Source organism: Phocoena phocoena, chromosome 17, assembly GCF_963924675.1.
Source record: "Phocoena phocoena chromosome 17, mPhoPho1.1, whole genome shotgun sequence".
In the NCBI taxonomy this organism is placed as follows: Eukaryota; Metazoa; Chordata; class Mammalia; order Artiodactyla; family Phocoenidae; genus Phocoena; species Phocoena phocoena.
The window spans coordinates 45,989,940-46,009,881 of NC_089235.1; the positions used below are offsets into that span (position 1 = coordinate 45,989,940).

Here is a 19,942-nt window from a genome sequence, read left to right on the forward strand (position 1 = left end):
GTACTTTTAAAAACTCCTCACAGCGCTACCAAGAGCTTCCAAATGGCTCCTCCACCACTTCCCCAGGCAAACGTTCCGGACACACAGCCTTGTAACCAATGACAGCCAGTGTGTGTATTTTTAACTCAGAAATCCCTTGTAGGAATTTTTTCAAGAAAATAGCCACTGTTACATTTGTTGATTTAAAATAGTAAAATGGATCTCAGGGGTTAAACTGTGGCCAGAGAGGATATCACAAGGTTCGTATCTCCTTGTTCAACCAACAGCGAATGAGTAACTCGAGGTATGCTCTATTTTCATGCTACCAATGAAGGTTGGTACAGTTTATACATCCCTGAGGTTGGAAACATCCAAGAGCATGGGTTCAGAGGCTATATTTAAATATGGCCTATTTAGTCATTTCTAAATATTTTATGTCAACATTTTAAGTTAAGCCTAAAATTATAAATTAGGCCTAAAAAATGAATGTCCTCACGGTTCCTTCTAAACTGTCAGCACTTCTTCCTGTCAACTACAAACAGGTTTCTCCGGCCATCGGTGCTTTAGGTCTCTCGGAAAAAGGCCTTGGTGGCATGGATAGACGTCTGCCATGTGACACTGCCTTGCTTTTCCAGTCAGTGGTCTACACCTGCTCCTTCCTTGCCACTCAGCTTCCATCCCTTCTAGTTTCCTGAAACCACACTCCCTTGACCTCAGGGGAACATCTGGATGATGAACCCTGCTGTTAAGAGTGTGTTTAATAAACGCTGGCACAAAGCGGCACTCACTGAATGAATGCTAGTTCACAGCCCTGACTACCTGGCTTTTTTTTTGCTCACTCTTTGCTTCTGCGGGCCTGTATATCCTGGTACCCCTCCTACCCCTTCGACTGCTCTTTCAGTTACGGTTCCTAGCTCCTTCTCTACCCATCCTCTAAAAGTGAGGGCTTTCCAAAGTTTTATACTCAGCTGCTTGTTCTTTTGACTATATACTGCCTTCCAGATATCATCTATTTCTAGGTTTCAAAGATCACCCTATGCATATTAATGCAAATCTCTCTTCAGTCCCGACTGCTCTTAAGTCCCAGCATCATGTTCAAAACTACATGTGCTAAATACTCAAAAAAAGTTGCCACCCGCCCCTTACCAGTCTACTTTTCAAGGGCATGCATCTTACATTCTTCACATGCTTTGCAAAACGTTTTATACACAGCATGGACCCTTCTTACATTTCATATCCTTTTATTAATTTACATAGATCTATGCACCTGTAAGTTGCTAGAAACTCTTCAGCTTAAAAACAAAAGGGAAATTATAAATACATTAGTAGCGTATAGAATTTTTTTTACTGACAGAACTTGCTATTTAAGTATGGAGTCCACTGACATCAAGAATGGTCTTGACACACTATATTTATATTATTACAATACCATTTGCGAGGTGATAAAAAGAAGCACCTCTAAACTAAGTTTGACATCTAAGGGCCTATTAAAATACTGACCGTAAATACACCCTGCTGTCAGATGCACATCTCAAATCCAAATGTGATGAAGGCGTCCTGTCTCCGATCCTCACTCAATATTCCCATTTAAAATTTATAAGCAACTGAGAAAGATGAGGAGAAATAAAGATCAAGCAGTTTATATGTTACAATAATAAGAGCAGTTCTTCCCACTACTTTTTCTATTTTCCTTTTGATAAAACTTGATTGAAATACAGAACAATCCAAGCGCCCCCAGCACTGTGAATTACTTGATATCACAGAATTGCGGAGTAAGAAGAGATCTCGGAGCCTATCTACTTTACCTCCTGCCAAGTACTAGGAAATCCAGATGCACTGTCCCGGACATGATCAGCAACACCTTTGCTAAGAACTTTGGGGAAGAGATGCTCATTCCACTAGGTAAGCCATTCTGCTACTGGATAGATCCAGGCATTGTAATGATTCTTCTTACAATGAGGTCATCTCCACTCATGGCTTCAGATCTGCCCCCTAGGACAGCAAAACACTGCAAGGGAGATGCCTGGAAAGCTGCTAACATGGGCTACCGTCTACTCACCATCCTCGACCTCCTCCTCCTTTGAATGGAACCTAGCTAAGCAATGTTTCACTTAAAAACAACAAAGACACCCAAAATCAAACACCAGTTGCAAATGAGAACTGGCAATCAATGAATGAAGATGGCTTTGTGTAATTAATGTGTTCTAAACCAAGGTTGCATTCCCACCTTTTAAGGCAGAGAAATCATGCTTGACCCATAAAAAGCCTGCAATAAACTAACACATTGGCTCTCACGTGAAAAAATGCCAGGACGGATTCCTGTCCATATTTTGGACTTGCAAATGCAATTTCTAAAAATCCTAACTAGATTTACATTTCTCCCACCTAATCTGTTTCTTGTTGGTTTTACTTGTGTTTCAGCCCCAAATCTTTCTGAATTGTAATTCTCTTTTAGCTTCCCTCCATACTTCGTGTCCCCCGTGACTGATCACACACGCACACGCGCACACACACAATTTAAACTGGACAGGACAGAGCTTTATGGAACTTGACATATTGACAAATAACTATTAAACACATCAAAACAGAAGTTCAAAATTAGTTTAAGTCCACTCAAATGTACTACTGCCTATATGAAATCTTGCTATCACGATTACAATAAATTACTCTGCCTTGCTGAAATTAAGATATATTATCAAGCTGTCCCTTGATTTCTTCAAGTGTACTTTTAAATGCATCTCATAAAAGGACAAATATTTTGCAAACTATAAAGTATTCTGCGTGTACAGCATTGCCTGTAACAAGCACTCTTTATGGCTTAAGTTATCTAAAAAAGTAAATCCAAAAAAGTTTTTTAAAATAATAACCCACAGGGCTTCCCTGGTGGCGCAGTGGTTGAGAGTCCACCTGCCGATGCAGGGGACACGGGTTCGTGCCCCGGTCCGGGAAGATCCCACATTGCCGCGAAGCGGCTGGGCCCGTGAGTCATGGCCGCTGAGCCTGCGCGTGCGGAGCCTGTGCTCTGCAACGGGAGAGGCCACAACAGTGAGAGGCCCGCGTACAGCAAAAAAAAAAAAAAAAAAAAAACCCACAAAAGCAATGAGAATGGTTTCTTGCAATTTAGGGAAAGCTCCATTTGAAAACAGTTGCATGCTCTGCCATAAACCTTCAAGTAGGTACAAAAATAAGCCAATTCCTTCTCTTAAGGATCCTAAAAGAATGGTACAAATAATGCTGAAAAACGACTACTCCAAGTGGCTATGAGAGTTAGAAGTGGACAGTGTCAGGAAAAGTTAGAGACAGGCCTCAAAGGAACAGAAGAGAAGAAAGGTGGCACTCTAATTAAGAGGCAGAGAAATTGTGTGGAGGCAAGAAAGGGGTAGTGAGAGTTACTCAGGAACAGCAAGCAATTCACTGTAGCAGGAGCGTGGGATCAAATACGGCAGTGGAAGAGGCTGGCTGCTAAGCACGCGCTGGGGCCAGATGTGGAGGACTCAGTCACAGCGAAGGCTTGTGTGTGCACCTGGTGGGCAAGAGAGACACCTAACAGCTTCGGAGGAAGGGGGTCTGACTGGAACTACACATGAAATTAGTCCAAGTGAGGAAGAGGGAGGTTCACAGTAAAAAGATAATGTATGTATTTACCTAGAGATTAAGAGCACATTTACAATCCTGCACACCCTTTAATATTCTCTTTTGTGCTTTCTGAAAATCAAGACACAAATTACCTATCTCTGGCCTTCTGGGTATCTTCTCATCTGTATCACTTTCCTAGAATGACAGTAGTTCAGATTCAACAATGTCAAGTTCTACAAATTCTTATAGCTTTCTGAGTTGTAATTAATCAAGGCCAAGTGAAAACTCAATGAGACCATGTGTCCCTTTGGTATTTCATCATATTGGGTTTGTTTCATTTTTACAGTGAGACTTTTACAAAATACATGGCATATAAATAGGACTTGCTAAGGCAGCGCTACCCAACACCCATTCCTTGTTATTGCTGTTTAACTCAGGAACTTTGCCCTTCTAAAATTTAGTCTCCTGACACGATTTTCAACAGTTTGTAGTCATGTTTCATGTTTATTGTGTACTCCTCTTTCCCACATTTAGTACATTTTAAAAAATGCTGACCTTCAAGAAAAAAAAAAAATCAGCATTTGAGTTGAGTACCGAAGAAGGGATGGTATTACATCCACATGAAGAGACTGGGCTTAGATGGAGACAAGAGAAAGCATTTCAGTTAGAAAAAGCACAAGCAGAAACAGGCAAAAAATAAAAAGGGTATGTGTGAGACACATTATGTACTGAATACTACATTTCCGTAGAAGGGCAGGGGAAAGGAAGAGAGTGGGAGGAAAGCCAACAGTTACTGAGCACCAATGACTCGGCAGGTACTCATACTCAGGATGTCATTTACTCCTTAAGTCAGAACAATCCTTTGAGGTAAGTATTAGTTTCTGCATTTTATAAAGGGACTGAAGATACCGTAGCTCAGAAAGGTGAAATAACCTGTCCGAGTTCACTCAGCTAGGGAAAAGAAGAGCTAAATGTGAACCTAGATGTTGACCTTTTTCTTATGGGTCATTTAACTACAGCTTTAAATAATCTCCTATTTAGGAAGGAACTCTGTTCCTATCAGAAATACTCCTGGCTATTCAAAGCAAGGCTTAAATACAGTCTATTTTGTTACTATGAAAATCCATATATGGAATTATGAAATAACAGAACTTAAATGCAGATGAGAAATCTAGAGAGACCTAGAAACACGAAAGGCAATTTTGTTACTGTAACTTGAACCAACTTAACATACTAAAAATTACTGTCCTGTTTCTTCATTAACAGGCAGGTATCAATAAATCAAAAACAACTTTCATCAGCCTTGAATAGAAAATATGCATTAAATGCAAACTGTGGTTTTATACTTTATCTGTTAAGATGTCCAGCAAATAGTGTAGACAGATCCTATAATTTTTGTACTTTGTGTAAAATAAGTTATGGGTTTCACAACCCTAGCTATCTATTGACCCCTGGCAAGTTCCAGTTCTTCTTAGTTTACTGTGGACAGCAGACTGAATATAGTTAGAGGACCCCAACAAATAAACTGGCAATGGACAATTCACAAAAATAGGAACTATAAACGGTTAACAAATTAAGATGCTCAAGCTCCACTAGAAATTAAGGAAATACACCATGCTTAAGCTACCAAATTCATGGAAAAGTGCTAGTATTCAAATGAAGGTGATGCAAAAACATTCAAGGTCAAGTGTAACCTGCTCCCCTATACTATCCAGCCTTCAACTCAGGTTCTCTCATCTTCTATTTTAATAAACTACTACACATTCTTCAGAATCTCATCCCCTATCTCCTTGCAAGAACTTTAAAGTTTATGATGCTTAATTCTAAATGGAAATAAAGCCTTCTGTATAAATTTGAGAAAACCTAAATGATCAACAACAGGAGAATTGTTAAACAACACAAAAACCTATAGCAAAACTATGCAATGGATCATTATACAGCCATAAAAATTCACTTACACGAAGTTTATAACATGAAAAAAAAAACTCCATTTGTTATAATGTGAAACGGCAAAGTACAAAAACATAATGTGCAAAAAATGACATGAAAGTATGCATTAACTTAAAAAATATATTTGCATGTATGCATATGCACGTGTGTGTGTATGTGAGAGAGAGAGAATTATTCACCAAAAAGTTTCTGTCATGGTGAATTTTTAAAATTCAACTTTAATATATTCTCTAGAATTCAATACATAATAAAAATGTATCACTTTTATGATGAAGTAGACAACAAATATCACAAAGAAACATACTGTGTGTAGCCTGGGACCATTTAGAGTAGAGGCAAACAGCCCTAAACACAGCTCTCTGGGTCCTAGCAGTACCACTGCACTACAGCGGAGCAAACTTCTACCTGTAAATCTGCATTCTTAATGACCTTGAATGATCAAAGTTAAATTATGGACAAGGAAAGTGCAAGAGGTTGTAAAAAAGATCTCTATCAAAACAGTACCAAGAGCATATCTCACTGTTAAATATTAATCCTCCTAATAACCTAATAACATGTCACTCCCCTGTCCCCAAACCCTGAAAGTATCCCCACAGTGTTGTCAGTAATATGAACTATTCACTGCAGGGTGTGCACATCGCACAATCCAGCCCCATTCTAATGCTGCTCCCCGCTCTCACCCCATGGGCTCAAAGGCTCTCATTCACAAGCCTTATGCTCTGGTTGGCCTACTCACTTTCTCTCAAAGAAACTTTATGTACTTGCCTGAGCTTTTGCTCACTCAGTCACCCTCACTTTTCTTCCCCTATTCACTCCTCCTCCCCGCCCAGTGACTCCCCATCCTTCCAGGCACAGACCAAACTCTCCAACCCACACATCATTTCCTTCCTGTATATTCCTGTACAAGTTATTGCCTATAAGACACACAAAGCACTTAACCCTATAGCCTAAAATTACGTAAATAAATGTTATCTCCTAAAATGCATTTTAATTTCTAAAGATTAGGGACCTTTGTTATATATTTTATAATAATAACTTGCTTTTATATAATGCTTTAATTTATAAAGCAACTTCACATACATTACTCTCAACAAATATGTTGGTAACTTAGAATGCCTTAAGAAAACAGAAACAAAAAAAATTTTTTTAATGACAAAAGATTTTTTAAAAAGAGAACACTTCAATAATGATGGGCAGAAAAGTACTCACTCAGAGTCCACCACCTGAAGATCTGGGAGAATGATACTTTTCTTCCCCACAACCCACAGATATATTTAGCTAATGGTGGGAAAAAGTTCAACATTCATAATTAAAAACAACAAAACAAAACAAAACAACCCTCATACCCAGTGTCCAGATCTTGGTTTCTAAATACCATTCTCCAATAAAAAAAATACCATTCTCCAATCAGGTCTCTCTGGAGAAATAGTTCATTCCAGAGCTGGGGCAGGGGACATAAAAGATCAGCCAGGAGCTTCCTGTAGTAATAAGGAAATGCTCAAAAAGGGATGGGGCATGTCAAAGGGACGTGTGAGCCAATCTGAAAGAGCTCCCAATGGCCAAAGCCAGAATAAACTGAACAACAAAATAAATGAGTATTGGACTTCCCTGGTGGCACAGTGGTTAAGAATCCACCTGCTAATGCAGGGGACACGGGTTCGAGCCCTGGTCCGGGAAGATCCCACATGCCGCGGAGCAACTAAGCCTGTGCGCCACAACTACTGAGCCCGCATGCCACAACTACTGAAGCCTGCGTGGCTAGAGCCCGTGCTCCGCAACAAGAGAAGCCACTGCAATAAGAAGCCTATGTATCGCAACAAAGAGTAGCCCCCGCTCACGGCAACTAGAGAAAGCCCGCGTGCAGCAACAAAGACCCAATGTAGCCAAAAATAAATTAAAAGATAAAATTTTAAATAAAAAATAAATAAGAGTATTGGATTATGAGTCCATATGGGTATAAATAAGTGACTGAATAAATAAATGCGGAGAAGAAACAAATCTTCCTTATGGAAGAATTCTAAATTATCCCCTCCAGCAGGTGGAGCTAAATCCCTACGCCCCTTGAGTAAGCGCTGGACTTACTTTGAAAAGATAGCATATGGAAAGAAAAAAATAGTAACTTTTCATTGGAGAAACCTGACAGACAGCACCTTAACCAAGTGACAGAGGCTAACATCACTAGTGATGTCATGTGGGGATCATCCATCCCCAAGATGGTAAGAAAGGCACTTCACCTTTGCGGTCTTCTTTCCAAAAACCTGCTACTCCAATGTAACCGTAAGAAAAACATCAGACAAATCCAAATTGAAAGACATTCTACAACATACTTCCATGCATCTCAAAATTGTGAAGGTCGTAAAGAATAAAGTGAAGACTGAGAAACACAGACCACAAGAGACCAAGAAGAAACGATAACTAAATACAATATGATGTTCTGGACTTGATCTTGGAACACAAAGGATATTATAGATAAACTGGAGTTGATGGTAACATACCAAGGATGGTTCCTTAGTTTTGACAAACAAAATAATGTAAGATTATAACATTAGGGTAAACTGAAATTGGGTGAGGGGATACGAGAACTCCCTTGTACTATCTTTACAACTTCTCTGTATGCCTGTAAGAGTTTATAAGACAGAAAATTTCAGAGATCCAGGTCAAATAATATGTAGAAGCATCCTGTATCAAATCAAAAGATTTTCCCTAAGTTTTCAATACTGTTAGCCTAGAGGATGTCTAACTTGCAGCCAATGCTGCAGACTTCCCTTTCTTCCTCAGTAAAAGTGTTCTATACTAACAGGCAGTACCTCTAATCCCAACTGGCATTTCCCCTAAGTCCTTCGGATGAAAGGATGATCAGGAGACAAAAGTCTGAACAACATGGTACAAACAACATAAAGTTTATATGAATGTCTGTAAATAAAGGCATTTCATAGTTTTAAAATCTAGTTAATTTTACCAGATGCTTAAGTCTTGGTAGGATATATTTTTTAAAAATTAAATAAAACAGATTCAAGGCCTTTAAAAGACAAACCTTGCCAGTACGCTATATTCCCGTTTAATGAGTAAGGATTTCTGGGTATCATAGTTTTCTTAAAAAAACCTACATTTACAAAAGCACTTCAGGGGCTTCCCTGGTGGCACAGTGGTTGAGAATCTGCCTGCCAATGAAGGGGACACGGGTTCGAGCCCTGGTCTGGGAAGATCCCACATGCCGCGGAGCAACTGGGCCCGTGAGCCACAACTACTGAGCCTGCGCGTCTGGAGCCTGTGCTCCGCAACAAGAGAGGCCGTGATAGTGAGCGGCCGCCGCTTGCCACAACTAGAGAAAGCCCTCTCACAGAAACAAAGACCCAACACAGCAAAAATAAATTAATTAATAAAAGGTGTTGTTATTAAAAAAAAAGCACTTCAGGGATTTCCCTGGCGGTCCAGTGGTTAGCACTCAGTGCTTTCACTGCAGTGGGCCTGGGTTCAATCCCTGGTCAGGGAACTAAGATCCCGCAAACTGTGCGGTGTGGCCAAAAAAATGACTTCAGCTGTTCTATACAGGTGACCTTATAAACTGATGACACGTGTGATAAAAAGAGGCAATATTAAGATTTATGAGATACCTTATAAATAACATTACTTTGATATTAAATATCAATTAATATTAAATCAATATTTAAGCCAAAGTGGTCTTTGGCAAACCAGGATGTATGGTCACCTTAGCTATAGACCTCATTATGAGAAACACTGTTACACCGTTACAGAGGAAATATTATGATGGCCTATTTTCTAAGTAAAATTTTAATAAAATAGAATCCAAAATGCAAGTCCCATTCTGAATTTTACAAGGCAGAAGGTAGTGATAAAGTGAGGTACTTATGTCTACAAAACCCTAAGCCATCAGTATTAATATCATGTAAAGGAACAATGATGCTCATAAATTAAAAAATGATTAGAAAGGAATATGATTTTTAACATAATTACTTCACAATATAGATATGCCCATATGGATATAAATAAATGACTGAAGTCTGTTTGTATATGTGCAGATTTTAAATTTGCAGCCATATTACACACAGAAAAACTGGAGCTAAAGAATGGCTGTTCAAAAACAAAAACAAACAAAAAAACTCCAAAAATATGGTAACTTAGTAAACAGCTTAGCCAAAGAACATTTAAAATAGAAGATATTTAATTTTCAGTTTCATAGGGTAATCCACAATTAATAAAGACAGGTTGTACTTTCATTAATAAAACATCTATTTTCTCAGCCAAGCAGACAGATGTTTTGCTAAATCTTCACATTGGGAGCACTTAAGGTTTTTCTGAAACTTTAACAGATAAAATTAAGCTAGCCTGAAAGATCTCAGAATGTAAAGTCACAGTAAACACAACCCCCTAGTGTTGATCTTCATTGCAATACACTCTAAAAAGTATATTATCTGTGACCAAAACTAAACCAGACCAAAAACTACCCCCAAAACAAAAATTCTAGCACAAATGAATTAATGCAGATTCATAGGCTTAAATATATTTCAGTTATAGTTTGGACTGTGATCGATCACTGTATTATAGAAAAAGGCCTCTACATTAACCACATTTTAAAACAGGTACAGTATAGTCCACATATTTAAAAAATGAAAAACAAAGATGTGGGGGGGTAAAATAGTAATGTTGGTAAAGCCTATCTTATTCATGCTACATACATCCCAGTATGATATGATTAATTAGCTATACAGTATCTTAATATAAAACCAAAAGTGTTATCTCAAATCTGAGTCAATGTCTTTAAGGACTTATCCATCCATTCAATTCAATTAACTGATCTAAGCATTTTTTGTTTTAGTATTATTTTTATATTAGTAGCTAATTACTTCCCCCTTCCAACAGCTTACACTTATTTATATAGCAAGGTTCTAAGCAACGTTTTTCCTTTTATTCTTAAGAAGTATTCTATAGACCTCAAACAGATAAGACTAAAGGGAAAACCTTGAGAAATGAAAGAAATCTCTTGCCACCCTTAGAACTACCAAGTTCTACACTCAAGAGACAATTCTAAATCGAAAAATGAAAAAAAAAAAATGGGAAAAGGCAATATAAAAATTTCCTAAAATGTAGAAGAAATTAGACTAATTTAGTTTTCTTTAATATCTTCTTTAATAAGACATTACAGCACACAACTGAGCCCCCAGTGTGTCAGTTAAACATGGGGATGTAGATGCATACGAAGGAGAATGGAAACAAGTTTAATCTTAACCCCGTTCCTTTTGGCAACTAATGGCAATACAGAATACAAAAGGAGCAATTCTGTGTATTTTATCAAGTCTTTGAAGACACCATAACAGTTTTATAATGAAATTTGCTGTGATCTGTTAAAGAATCTTCAAATTAATGAGGATGTTTAAAAATTGTAATCTTCCCCTTACACCGATTTAAGCCAAACACAAAAAATGGGGACTGCACTAATAATCCTCGCATGAAAGAATTAATGTCTTATGCTGTATCGATGCAGCCATCTCCCTATCACTGAGATCTAAAGTTAAATACGCTGTCCTCAGCTGCTTATAAAAAAAGGGTTAAATACAAGAACATAAAGCTTTTATTCTGAATTAGTCAGTAAAACAAATAAAAAAAAATTAACCCAAAACTTGTAAAAGGTTTTTAAATGATTTGTTACTAACATAAACATACATATGCTCAAAGCACTTTTAAAAACTTTTAAATTGTAATTTAACCAGAACTTCTGTTAATAACCACTATAAGCAATTAGGCCAACTCTAATGTTCTGGTAACTAACATATTGGGAATTAACAAATAATAAATCTGAAACTGAGGAAATCAAATACATGAAAAAAATGACTATTTTTAAAGTAAGAGTATAATAGGAGTTACTAAGAAACTATCACCACTGAAGCTTTTCCTTGGAAATATCTTATTTTAAACTTACAGTGAAGACAAACAAGGTGGGCAGAATATGTAGTTACAAAACAAATGCAGTGATGAGTTACAGCAGAAAGAGGGAATGCATTTTGTAATCCACAGGATCAGATTTGCGGCTCTAAGCAATTACCAGTAAATATTTGAGTGTTCTTCCTATTCTATCAACTTTAAAATTTAAACTGAGTTACAGCGGTTTCACTTGTATTAATAGTTGGCAAAAGCAAATTAGAAGAAACCCAAATTAGTCTGTTTTAACTGGGTAGCATTTACCTCATTCATCGGAACCAACCCACTTCCCCATCCTTAGAGCCAAAAAAATGTGGATATTGGCCTATTTTAATATTTTTCTAGTTCAGACAGAAGTCATACTGTACACAGCCTTTGATTTTAGGAACCAGAACAAAGTAAAAATCAACTACTCACTTAAAAAGGAAAGGAAGGAGAAGGTTCTGGGAATTAACCCAGTCACAAGCCATTCCAATCTTTCTGTTAATGCAAAATCCATTCATAAATTGGCCAAATTGTTATTAACTTCCAAAAACTCCTTTGAAAATTATATTTCAATTTCAAATGAAAGAACTTGAACCATTTTCAAAGAATCAAGTATAATTTATGAAAGATAGATTTTACCAGTTCACATATGTTCCATCGTATTTTGTATGAACAGCAGGCTGATTACTTCATTGTGGCATATACTTCAGAACCTAATTTTTCAGACGGGCTGACTGACAATCCAACCACTTTAAGGAATTTATCAGTTATCTACAAGCTAGACCTGGCTGGTAGGTACAGCCAGGTCACACAGCAAGTTTAAATATTCCAACCTCAATCACAAGAAACAATCAGAGGGGAAAATGACACATGATTGCAATATACTAAGGCAGCAGGTAAGTCATTCTTCACCTAGGTCAGCAGCTGCCAATAAAATCGTGTGCACAAATTTAATGAATGAGTCTGCTCTAGTTTAACTATGAACATGCCCCTGAACTTAGAAAGGGAGATAAGAATTGCGCTTGCAATTCTAGCTGATGAATTCATTAGACTGTTATAAGGCAAATAATGTAGAAAGTTAGAACAGAATTTCTAGAACCATTTATCCTGTGATGTTGTAAAATCAAAGTACTACTTTATTAAATGAGTTATTTTATACAATATGAACATCAATATAATTACAATTGTAAAAAAATTTTTTATAACAAGGATGGACTGATTTTCAGATTTCCAAATCAGAGTCAACTGTACATTTACACAGAATTGTCTTTGCATGAAGCCCAAAAGGGAACAGCATAAAAATGAATGTTTCTGTAGCCCCTTTATTTTTGCTGATCAACAGTTTGTTAGAAAAGCAGCTGCAGGTTTGTTACCTAAGGTCTGAGACAGGAGGAGAGTCAAAGGTGTCACGAATTCACCTACAAAACATAAGCAAGATTTTCGGTGAACGTAAGCATTACACAAATGTGATTTATATGCATTTCAAATGTCTTTAAAAAAAAGCACAGGATGAACTGGGAGATTGGAATTGACATATATACACTAACATGTACAAAACAGATAACTAATAAGAACCTGCTGTATAAAAAAATAAAATTCAAAAAGAGCACAACATGCCTAAACGACGAAGTTAGTCTGACAGATCTGTCAGCTGAATTTTTATAAACAGATCTTTGATGAATTTACTTTAAAAATAATACTCATGCATATACCATCACCACCATTTAGAAAAAAAAATCCAACCACACAAAGTATAAACTGATTTATTTTCAAGCAACTACCTAGTTTGTACAGTGAATGCCTACATTTTGCCTTACATTTTAACGTACTCAGAAGCTCTACTAAGCATTCTAAGTAAAATACCTGCAAAAAAGCACTCATAAACTTTGGTCTGCATCACTTCTGGGATCAAGACTCTAAATACCTTTATAACAGTTATTTTCTTTAAACTGAAAACTTTCTTCCATTCTTGGACCAGAGTGGGCCAGCATCACCTCACGCCATTTTTGCCTACAGTGGTTAAAAACGTGGATGTTTCAAAGGCATTGAAAGGATATGGTCTGGGAAAATGGACTTTTAACAATTGTAAAGTTAAACATTAACTTCAGTAATGAAGTCTCAGCTAGACGACAGAAATCAATTTTACAATTACAGAAGATAATTCTGCTCTCCTATACAGCCCTGCCATTAGCGGACAAAAAGAAGAAGAGGTCAATTACCTGTAAACAACTTTATGCCTGAACATCAGCTAATTCTGGAGGAAGTGGAGTCTTAGGATGCTTGCTCTCAAAGTGCTGCTTGAAGGTCTTAGGGTCTGGCATTTGTGTCTAATTTAAAAAATTGTGCAAAAAAGAAGAGTTAGACCTCATCCGTGAAATAAAAACGTGCTAACTTTTAAAGTCCTGAGACTACTCACGATTGACAACTATTGCAAAACACTTTTAAATTCCTATAACTTAATGGCTGGCATATGAAAAAGGACCCTGTAACAAAGAAATTCCTAGCATATTCCCACATTTCACATACAAAGGGTCACACAGAATGAAGTATTCTTATCTGATTAACAGTAAACAATAGGTAATATTTACCGAACACATTATGTTAAGTATGTTACCAGAATTCTCATAGAACCGTCCACTGATCTTTTTTTTTTTTTTTTTTTTTCGTGCTACACGGGCCTCTCACCGTTGTGGCCTCTCCCGTTGCGGAGCACAGGCTCCGGACGCGCAGGCTCAGCGGCCATGGCTCACGGGCCCAGCCGCTCCGCGGCATGTGGGATCTTCCTGGACCGGGGCACGAACCCGTGTCCCCTGAATTGGCAGGCGGACTCTCAACCACTGCGCCACCAGGGAAGCCCCCTTCCAGTAATCTTAAATCAGGTCCTACTATCCTCATTTTATGTGCTAAGGAAACTAAAACCTAGAGATTAATTTGTCCAATACCTATGGTTAACCTAGTACTAGGTACTTCAGATCTCAAATACTACACTATACTGACTTGCCTAGGCAAGGACCGTCAATTGTTCTTTAGCACATTACACTAGATAAAACACGAAATAAGCATTTTTTGTTGTTTTGAGTTTTTAAATATATGAGCTACTCTAATACTTTTAGGTCAAGGTATTTCTTCATTAGTAATTTAGCGAAATTTACTTTTACCTTGCCTCTTTCCAAACAGAATCTGAAGTTGCTCAATTTCATTATTTTGAGTATATCAAAGCTCACTATGAACAGGTTATTTAACGTAACAGATTTCCTCTCTTAGATTAATGAGAACTTTTATGTAGTTAGGAACTTCTATTTCATCAGTAATACTTCAATAAATGATAAACTTTAGTCCAGGAATCAAGTCTTATCAAGATCCCTTCCCATCCCTACTACCAATTCTACCTAGGCATGGGGCTTTGGGGGGAACAAAAAAAGTTTCTTGTAACTGGATCAACCTCACTATGCACTTTTCCTTTGGCACTTTTATTCACTAACTTCAAGGGTAGTGAGCTTGAACAAACAGGCAAAAAAGAGACCCTGGCTTGGAATTTAAGAAAAACTTCTTTAAGGCAGTGTGGTATAGTGGTCTAAAAGGTGGGCTCTGGAGCTGGACCTCCTGGGTTTAGATCCTAGCTCTTCTGCATACTAGCTGGGTGACCCTGCACAAGTTATTCAGTCCCCATGACTCAATTTACTCTCCCGTAAAATGAGAATAAAAGTACTTTATGCCATAGGGTTGTTATGTGAATTAATGGGCTCATGCATGTAAAACACTTCGATCAGTGTCTGGCACCTGGTCAGCACTCAATAGCAGCTGTTATGATTATTCTTCAAATCTAATAAAACACATTAATTCTAGTAAAAGCCCTCAGTGTGAATATACTCTATTTAGTTTTGCAGACATCATAACTATGAATGTAGCGAAGAAAAAAAAAAAACCAATTAATATAACCAGAGGTATATTACATAGCTCTAAATTAAGAATGTAAATCTGACCTTTTTTAAAGTTCAAAGTGTTGCCCTTAAGAAGACATCTTTATTCTCCATGAGGAAACGGATTTTGCTTTGTTCACTCCTTCTCACTAACACCAAGAAAACTGTGCCTGGCCAAAGGAGCTATCCAAAACATGTAATTGTTGGGACTCCTCTGGCGGTCCAATGGTTAGGACTCCACACTTCCACTGCAGGGGGCACAGGTCCAACCCCTGGTCAGGGAACTAAGACCCTGCATGCTGCACGGAGTGAACAACAACAACAAAAAGCATATATATGTGCGTGTGTATATATGTGTATACACGTATATATATAAAACTGTGGAACAGATAAATGAAGACGGGTTCCTAACACAACCAGTTCTCAAATCTCCTATTTCAAGTAAAGCATTTATCTCGCCATGTTTGCAAAATTTTAACCTATACAAACCAATCTCTAATGAAAGAACTGTCCACGAGAAAGCTAAGCCTTTCAATTCCCCTTACCCTACAGACAGTGCAGGTATATATTAAGGCAGCTTTGGCAGCAGCCTTTTGGTCATGTCCTTGTTTCTTCTTTTGTCCAGCTTGCTTTTTGGCATTTTTCTGCTGAGACTGAATCTTCTGCTGTCCACGAGCCATATCTAAAAACAGAAGTTGAGGCATTAAAGTGAAATCTAAGTATGATAACACTCTCAGAGTTACAAATTCTCATATACAATGCTACTAGAGGATAAATTGATATAACCACTGTAGAAAACTAGTCGTCTACTCTATAATCTCACAATTCCACTCTTGGTATATATTCAACAGAAGTGCAGGTACACTGTTTCTAAAACTGGAAACAATCCAAATGCCTACTAATAGTAAGATGGATACATAACTTGTAGCAGATTTCTACAATGGAATACTATGCAGCACTCAAAGAGAAGAAACTATTGTTAAACAACATGGTTATATCTCAGCATTAAGGAAAGAAGCCAGATACAAAGAACATATTGTTGTATAAAGTTCAAAACAGGCAAAACTAATCCAGGAAGTAACGCTGGGAAGAAAGGGCATGAGGGGGATTTCTGGGGTACTGATAATGTTCTGTGTCTTGATCTAGGTAATGGTTATACAGGTTGATTCACTTGTAAAAATTCACTGAGCTATACACCTAAGAATTGTACACTTTCTTGTATGTAATCTTCAAAAGTTTACCAAAAACAGTTTAGCCCCTTCCTCAATCATTTGTCTGATCATTTTGCAAAGGTACTCTCCCCTTCCAGTATTCACTGTGCGACCTGAGATTCTTACAACTTTAAGAGAAATAAAAGCTGTCATCTAATGTCTCTAAAGGAGCTCATATGAGCAATGGAAACCGTTCTCTTAAATACTCAGGTTTCATGAAACTACTGTGCTATTCTTTCTTAAAAAAAAAAATGGTATGCGTAGGATTGCTGGACAAATTATTAAATAAGATTAAGGGTACCTTTACAAAAATGAAAGATACCACTTTTTAATACTGATTATCTGAAATGAACATGGGTTAAAAATTAAGGGAAAAGAACTACTTTTATTTTTTCATTAAAATTAAAGACTCCTTTAAGACAACACAAGTTAAATCTGTTCATAAAAGGTCTATAATGAGTCTCAGCTGCTTTTTAAATACTTTAAAATAGGATCTAAGGAGAATTCCTATGGATAGTTTTGACTAGCACTGCAATTAAACTTTAAACTTTTAAGTCATTGCAGGACATGAACACACAAAGGATCTATAACTTCACCAGAAAATAGTGCTAGCTTTTTCTGACTGGAACCTTAACTAGTTAACAGGTATGAGGTCAAAGCATTTCATTGAAACACCTGAGCTTCTCCCAAAAAGAAAAAGGGAAACTGAAAAAATAAACACATCAATTGGACGAGTTCCCACTAGCATTAAACACTGAACCAGAAGTCAAAATATAAAGAAGGATCAATCCTTTTCTAGGAAGCTGGCTGAATATTTTAACAAATTACAAAAATGTTTAGTATGCTAGCCTAATATTAGAACCCCATTCTCACCAAATAAAGGTAAATTTTACCAGACGTCTTAGCCCTTGAAGCCTATCATTTCTGTTATTTTTTAAAAACCAAATTCTTATTAATTCCAAGCTGAATGAAATGATTTTTTTAATGTATATTTATGGCACGCTTACAAACCAATTCCCATGGAAACAGATTTGGATACTTTTGTATTATTTGGATGATAGGTATTCAATCTTTATGCATCCTAATGTTTATAGCATTCTTAATGTCTCACTGCCTTAGTATCAATACCTTATGTTAGAATACTTCAGTTCTCTCATAGATCTGAACTCTTCCACACGATGTATGCTATGCTACGTATGTTAATACACTGTGTGGGTAACCTCTTAATTGTTTTACATAGGAAGAAAAACATAAAATGGTAAGCTACTAATTCTAGAGGTTTCTTTGATATCTAGAAGTTATTAGCTATTTTGATAACATTTTCAAGCAGTGATCTGTAGAAAGCAATGCCATTAGATACACATTATTTTTAACTTTTGCAGTTACCATTTCTCCTCAAATATAACATTAACAATACATTTAACCCATCTTCATTGTCATCTAACAAAAGTAACAAAAAGCCATAGAAGTTTTAATAAATAGAAGACTGTGGTTGCTTGTTCTTATTTTTAAAACAGAAAACACCAGGTAAGGGAAACTGAATCAGTCTAAACGCCTAAGGTAGGCCCCTAAGTTCTAGCAACACGCTGCACTGATTTCCTTTCTGAAAGCAGAAATGCAAACGAACAAACCACCTGCTTTTGGGCAGCTCGACTTAGGACTTATTCTCAAGCCAGCTGAGTTTTCTACAAGATCTAAGCGTAACCAAGCATAACTTCTCCTTGACTAAATGCAACAAACGGAGGAGCAAGAAGTCCTTTATAAGTACCTAAAAGCTGATTTTAATATAACTCTTATTTTGTATGGTCTTCTGAGGGGGCTCCAAAGAGGGAAGCAGTAGAGGGAATAAGGAGTTCTTCCAAAATGAGGAGCTCTTACAGGAGGCAACAAGTAAGCACTGTCCCAAAGATCCTCTTAAAACCAAAACAAACGAGTAAGAGAGAAATAGATTTTGGATCCAAGAAGTAGGATCATTCTCCACAAGCATCTAAAACGAAGAGGCCCAAGCAGTGACCAACATCCTGACCCTAGCCTTTTAAATACATCCCTTTTGGAGAGGAGAGAGGATGAAAGCACCAGCAGTGAGGTCTCTTTCACCCAGCACTTCGCTGAGCCCAGCTGCAGCCCAGCGCGCCTTCCTTCCCAAACCGGCCTCTCCCGCCTGGGAGAGCTCCCTCCTCTCTTCTGCCACCCAGAGCCACACAACCCCTACCTACCCGCCACTCCTCACGGACCCCGGCCCGAGACGCGCCTCCTGGAGGCCTCGGCTGCCCGAAACCCGGCCCCTTCGGCCACAGGGAGCCCCAGCCTCGAGAAACCGACCAGCTGCTGTCGCCGGCGGGTTACCGCTCCGCCGCCGCGGCCGGCCTGCGACCCGGCCACCTGCAGGGCCTGGCAGACGCCCGAGCTTCCCGTCCTTCCGCGGCCCGCGCCGGGACCGGACGGGCTCGGCCACCCCCAGGGAGGCGGGGCAGGCCGGCGGCCCCTCGCGACCCGCGATGACCCCCCACGGTCCCCGCCGACCCCGCCGGCAGGGCCCCCACCCGGCTCCCAGGAGTCCTGCGGCGTCAGCACCGCCCCACAGCCGCTCACCCGGGCCGGGACAGTCTTGCGTCGGAGAAACCGCGCAGCGCGAGAGGGCCGGGGTAGGTGGCCGGAGGGAGAGGAAGGGGAGCGCAGCGCGCCCAGTACCGCTTCGGCCTCCTCCACCCGCCAAGGAGGGGAAAGGGGAGAGCCGGGAGCACAACAGCCCGCGCCTCGCACCCGCCGCCGCGCGCGCCCGCCGCCGCCTCAGCCTAGGGGGAGGCCACTACACCTCGTGCTCGCGCACACCGCACAGCTCTCCCAGTCGCCCCAGCGCAGCCTGCTCAGCGCAGCCCCCGCCCACCGGCCTTCCTGCCGCGGCCTCCCTCCGCCCCCACCCGCTTGCGCGCCTGCGCCTCTTCCGGTTGCGCGGGCCAATGGCAGCGCGCCTCTATTACATAAGCGAGAGGGGGCGGGGCCTGGCGGGGACGGTGGCCCCTCAGAGACTGGAACAGCAGGGGACGTCGCGCTCTGTCCCCGGCGCACCGCCTCCCCGTTCACTTGCGTGTTCCATCTGGGCGGCTTCAGCCGGCCCTAGGAGCCGCGTGATCTCGGTCCTGGCGGGTGACGGCCCGCAGTGTGATTCACAAGTCGCTTGCTCACTCACTGGGGCGGCGGCCAGGCTTCGACCCCTGCGTCCCCTCTCACGAGCTTCCAGTCTCGGCGGCGTCCTCCTGTGCCCCGGCCTGGGGAGGATCCCGGAGAGGGTCGCCAGCGCCGCGGAGGTGTGGGTCACCGACCCCGGAGCCCGCCACCCTGGCACACCGCCGCTTCCGCCCCCAGTGCGGCCGGCGGTCCGGG

The 19,942-nt window shown here is 39.7% G+C and overlaps 1 protein-coding gene across 1 annotated transcript; it reads right to left on the reverse strand.

Annotated features, from left to right (window-relative positions):
* Positions 1 to 12,538: 12,538 nt before the first annotated feature.
* On the reverse strand, positions 12,539 to 19,249 carry ZNF706 (zinc finger protein 706). Its single transcript, XM_065895648.1, has 4 exons — positions 19,151 to 19,249; positions 15,893 to 16,029; positions 13,647 to 13,754; positions 12,539 to 12,845 (listed from the first exon to the last, which is right to left on the reverse strand). Exons 2-3 carry the CDS (start codon positions 16,025 to 16,027, stop codon positions 13,659 to 13,661), a joined length of 231 nt encoding a protein of 76 aa, XP_065751720.1. The 5' UTR covers positions 16,028 to 16,029; positions 19,151 to 19,249; the 3' UTR covers positions 12,539 to 12,845; positions 13,647 to 13,658.
* Positions 19,250 to 19,942: the final 693 nt, after the last annotated feature.